The following is a 5308-nucleotide window of genomic DNA, read 5'->3' on the forward strand; positions in this document are numbered from 1 at the left end:
ACAGGAAAGGCAACTTAGGGAGCATTGCTGGGCAACTACTTAGTGAAACTGAGGCAACTATGCAAATACCTCAGTTCCTCCCGTCTTCTGGCGTTTTGGTTTTGGAGGTTAGTCAACGTCTACACCTTCAACATTTGCATTCCCAGCATCTGCAGCTTGGCTCTCGTTACTATTCTCGTTACTAATAATATCATCAGGATGCTTCCCCCGTGAAATAACTGCTTTAGTTCTCTGACACTTGTACCCAATTATTGGTGCACTGCTCTATGGCTGGAAGATGGAAACCACATAAATCAATAAAAAATGAAAAACAAAATCTGTTGTGTACAGAAAGAACATAAAACTTCCTGAGGATGTGCACACCTATGTTTGATGCTCCTCATTCCCATGAGATGCAAGGTCATCATGACTTGAACCAGTAGGTCCATCTTGTTTTGACTTATGACTTTTCCCAGCCATCTATTTTCTGTTGCATATATAAAGGACAAACAATGAGCATCATCATACAAAAAATTAGAAAAATGGTTCTGAAAAAATTGTATATCATCCAACAAATTCATTTGACTAAATTCTTACTAAACTGAGAAAACAACATATCGTGACTGGTAGGCAACAGATGATGGCATGTCAGGCAACTGACTCGGAAAGGATGAGCAAGCCTGACATTGCACAAATGCACTAGGCAAAAAAAAGATGAGGGCGTGTCTGGCAACTGACTCACAAAAAGTTGAGCAAGCCAGACATTCCACAAATGCACTAGGCAAAAGATGATGGCATGTCAGGCAACTGACTCACAAAAAAATTGAGCATCCCTGACATTGCACGAAATTCATTGGGCAACAAATGATGGCATGTCAGGAAACTGACTCACAAAACTTGAGCAAGCCATGCATTGCACAAATGCACTAGGCAACAGCTGAGGACATCTCAGACAACTGACTCATAAAACTCCAGCAAAGCCTGACAACTGAATCACAAAACTTAAGCAAAATGATATATCTGTAAAAACAAACATGAGCGTCGAACCCCAACATACAACCTCATACACACACACACATTTCAACAACAGGAGCCTACAACATCAAACATTGTCCCATTGCCTTGTTTAAACACAAATAGGTACATTTGTTGCATGTAAAAAAAGATGCTAGGCAACTATATGAGCAGTTGTTGGGCAAGTCAGCAGATCAACAACCTATGCACGAGAACATCTCCCTCCCTCTCCCTTCACACGCTACGACATCCTACCGAGCATCACCAAGCCTTGAATGCCCCTCGAATCCTATCTCACCAGTACCCAAACCAAATCTAACGAGTGCTTAATCCGTTCCAAATCAGTTAACCTATGCATAATCTCTTACAAGGGCAAAGGTACTCAGTGATTTCGCCCAAAACTCAACGGGTCTGACAAGCCTACACAAATGGGATCTGAGATGAACTGACCTGGGATTCTGCCCTCTGCCCAACAGGAAGGCGATTATGCTCCTCCGCGCGAACAGCATAGCGAAGGCGCGCGCGTCATTCCTCCTCGGCCGCGTCTCCGGCGCTGCAGCGCCTTCCGCCCCCGACTGCTGTGTGCTGCGGGTGTAGTCGTATGGCCCCGGTCGTCGCACCGACACACACCTGCCCGCTTAACCCCTCCCTTCACGCCGCGCACGCTATCCCTTCCTCACTCTAGCGGAAGACGGCCGCCGAATTGCCGCGACGCCGCCGGCTGCTCCGGATTTAAGGGATTGGAAGCAAATGGGATGCGCTCCCCTGCGCTCGGGAGCAGTTTCGAAATGGGGAGGAAACGGAAGTGGGGAGGGGAGACGAACTGCAGGGTCCCACGACCGCCTAGACACCCAACGGGTCTCGACCGCGACGCCACGATCAGGAGACACCCGGCGCATGCATCAATAAATGGCAAATGGCGGTTTCGTCTGGGAAGCGTGCGGCCGCGAGATGTCGATCGGACGGCACGCAAATGGCGGTTTCGCCTGGGAAGCGCGCAACCGCGAGATGTCGATCGGACGGCGCACGAGCGCGTGTGCTCTGTAAGACAAACGAGCCAGCGGGCACTTTTTAGGTTTTAGGAATTAGCCAGCGAGCACTTTTTAGGTTTTAGGAATTAGTTATTATGCATGCATGCACCACCTCCGGGCAAGTTGTATGGCCGGCTCTGGTCCGGATGAGTCCACAGTTTTGAAGGAGATCCTAAGCATGATAATCACGACCTAAAGTTTGCCATTTGTTTAGAAGAAGAAAAAACGTCTTTGACTAGGTATGCATGCATGCACCGCCTCCAGATTTTCACGGAACTTGATTGACAACAATTCCCATCTGGAGTCGGCGGCGCCGACATCGTCGCCCTGCTAGCCTATAAATACCATCCGTGGCGGCATCCGCCGCATCCATTCCACCGGATCGACTCGATCATATCGCCACGCAAAACCCACCCCAAACCCCCGAGATCCATCGATCGATATGAAGATGGTTCGTCTCCGCAGCTCCGACGGCGAGGAGTTCGAGGTGGCGGAGGAGACCATCGGCGCGGCGTCGGTGATGATCAAGGGCATGCTAGAGGACGACGTCGCCGTCGACGTGATCCCGCTCCCCAACGTGACCGGCCGCATCCTCTCCCGCATCCTCGACTACGTCAACAGGCACTTCTCCGACCCCGTCGGCGTCACCTCGTCCTGCCCCGGCGCCGACGACCCCCTCAGGCGGTTCGACGACTCCTTCGTCCATGTCGATCAGGACACCCTCTTCGACCTCCTCCTCGTAAGCAGCCCACACGATCTCTCCCTTCGATTCGATCTACTAGTTAACTAGCTGCTAGTAGATCAATTGATCTGGAACCCCCGATGTACGTTCATGCTTTTGGAGCCGACTCTCTCAGCCCTCTTCTCTCTTGCTTGTTTCACGCAACACACACAAGAACACAAGGAATTTTGGTGCCGTACTGTGTCACACAGCCGACGTTTTCCCCTCTCTATATTTCTTCTTGTACCAAAACAAATATGCTTTACAGCCCTTAAGTAGTACTCACGCACGCAGACCGGGCACTACACTTGCCCACTAACCAGCCCACGCATGCACTAACCCAGGCCACTAACAGCACACGCACACATGCAGCTAACAAGAATTGACCTTATCTAACTACGGACCTTTTCTCAAGGTCACAACGGACTCACCCATCCATCGGCTTCAACTTGTGCAGGCCGTTGGCTTGAGACCATCATGCACCATCGTCTCACACGGCAAGCTAGCCAGCTTCACGCGGCAGCTCGGACTTTCTCCATGCATGCTTCTACTATCTGAAACTACTGACTCGTACGTATCACACGTACCTCCGTACACACACATTTTTCTACCTGCAACTACTACATGCAAGACTGAAATAAACATGAAGATACATGGTCAAGATTAAAAAGCTAACAATCTCCTCCCTAATCTTGATCCTTTACTTGTGACGCAGCTTCAGAGAAGAGCTGGCTCATCCTCGACACCGAGCAGTGCCTTCTCCTCGTTGTCCTTCTTCTTCTCCGAACACTCCCAGGCAAAATGCCCAAAGTCATCACAGTTATAGCATTGTACCTCACTCTTGTCTCTGCGCCCTCCACCACGGCCATGTCGGCGGCCATGGCCACGGCCACCATGGCCGCGTCCTCGCGATGAGTCATGCCCTCTCGCCATGAGGAGTTGCTCTTCTTCACGAGCTCCTCATGTGCCTTAAGTGAACCAATGGCCTCCTCCATGGCCATCTTGTTGGTGTCGCCGAACAATGCAATCGATGATGCAGCGTGGATGAACTTGTTGGAGACGGATCGGAGCAGCTTCTTCACGACGTACTTCTCCTCCATCGCATCACCAAGCTCACGAATGCGCCCCACGAGCGTCGTGAACCTCGCCGCGAAGTCATCCACGGACTCCGCATCACCCATCTTGAGGCCATCAAATTCCGAGCGCAAGGATTGAACCCTCGCCTCTCGGACGCGCTCGACGCCCACATGCATGGAGCGTAGCGCCGCCCACACATCGGCTGCGGTCTCCTTCTCCGCAACTCGCAGCAGCGTCGAGTCGTCGATGGACTAGGAGATGATTGTCATGGCCATCTCCTCCTTGTCCTTGTCGACCTCCGATGAGGCCCCATGATCAACGGCGCCCCACACGCCATTGGCGCGCAAGAGGTATTTCATCCTCATCACCCACGCAGCGTAGTTCGTCCTCGTGAGCAGCGGGAATGGGAGCTTCCCCACCGCCGTCGTCGCCGCCGTCGCGGCAGCCGCCATCGCCGCCGAGTCGCTCGGCACCAACGCTCCACTCGCTGAAGAGTCACGCGGCATCGTCTTCGTCATCACCTAGCGCTGATACCAAATGTTGGAGCCGACTCTCTCAGCCCTCTTCTCTCTTGGTTGTTTCACACAACACACACAAGAACACAAGGAATTTTGGTGCCGTACTGTGTCACACAGCCGACGTTTTCCCCTCTATATTTCTTCTTGTACCAAAACAAATATGCTTTACAGCCCTTAAGTAGTACTCACGCACGCAGACCGGGCACTACACTTGCCCACTAACCAGCCCACGCATGCACTAACCCAGGCCACTAACAGCACACGCACACATGCAGCTAACAAGAATTGACCTTATCTAACTACGGACCTTTTCTCAAGGTCACAACGGACTCACCCATCCATCGGCTTCAACTTGTGCAGGCCGTTGGCTTGAGACCATCATGCACCATCGTCTCACACGACAAGCTAGCCAGCTTCACGCGGCAGCTCGGACTTTCTCCATGCATGCTTCTCCTATCTGAAACTACTGACTCGTACGTATCACACGTACCTCCGTACACACACATTTTTCTACCTGCAACTACTACATGCAAGACTGAAATAAACATGAAGATACATGATCAAGATTAAAAAGCTAACACATGCATGCAGGCTGCCAATTTCCTCGACATGCAGAGCCTGCTCGACCTGACGTGCAAGGCGGTGGCGGACCAGATCAGCGGCAGGACCCTCGAGGAGATCCGCAAGAAGTTCAACATCGTCAACGACTACACCAAGGATGAGGAGCAGGAGGTCCGCAGGGAGAACTCGTGGGCATTCAATTAGAGTACTATGTTTTGGCTCTCTATCATATGCGCTTTCTCACACTTTAAAGCAAATCAACGTGGGGTTTCATGGCTACGTGAATGTGCATTCATAATCGGAACAAAGTATATATAGGGAAGCACAAGGCGCGTCAGACACAGTGAATAAATTCTATCCATATGAGAAACGAAGGTACAAATGCTATCCAGATGTCGGTGACCATG

The 5308-nt window shown here is 51.2% G+C and overlaps 1 protein-coding gene and 1 pseudogene across 1 annotated transcript; one reads left to right on the top strand and one right to left on the bottom strand.

The window, feature by feature from the left end:
* Positions 1-2416: 2416 nt before the first annotated feature.
* On the top strand, positions 2417-5105 carry LOC125506362 (SKP1-like protein 1). The gene is made up of 2 exons (XM_048671191.2): positions 2417-2763; positions 4932-5105. Exons 1-2 carry the CDS (start codon positions 2467-2469, stop codon positions 5103-5105), a joined length of 471 nt encoding a protein of 156 aa, XP_048527148.1. The 5' UTR covers positions 2417-2466.
* LOC147973751 (uncharacterized) lies at positions 3432-4187 on the bottom strand (annotated as a pseudogene).
* Positions 5106-5308: the final 203 nt, after the last annotated feature.

Source organism: Triticum urartu, chromosome 5A (genome assembly GCF_056163025.1).
Source record: "Triticum urartu cultivar PI428250 chromosome 5A, HENAU_Tu73, whole genome shotgun sequence".
Classification (NCBI taxonomy): Eukaryota; Viridiplantae; Streptophyta; class Magnoliopsida; order Poales; family Poaceae; genus Triticum; species Triticum urartu.

Bases quoted from the DNA above. Each gene is read 5' to 3' on its own strand.
- LOC125506362 (XM_048671191.2), top strand. From the start codon at position 2,467: ATGAAGATGGTTCGTCTCCGCAGCTCCGACGGCGAGGAGTTCGAGGTG. The intron at 2,764-4,931 runs GTAAGCAGCCCA...ACATGCATGCAG, and splicing joins CCCTCTTCGACCTCCTCCTC to GCTGCCAATTTCCTCGACAT.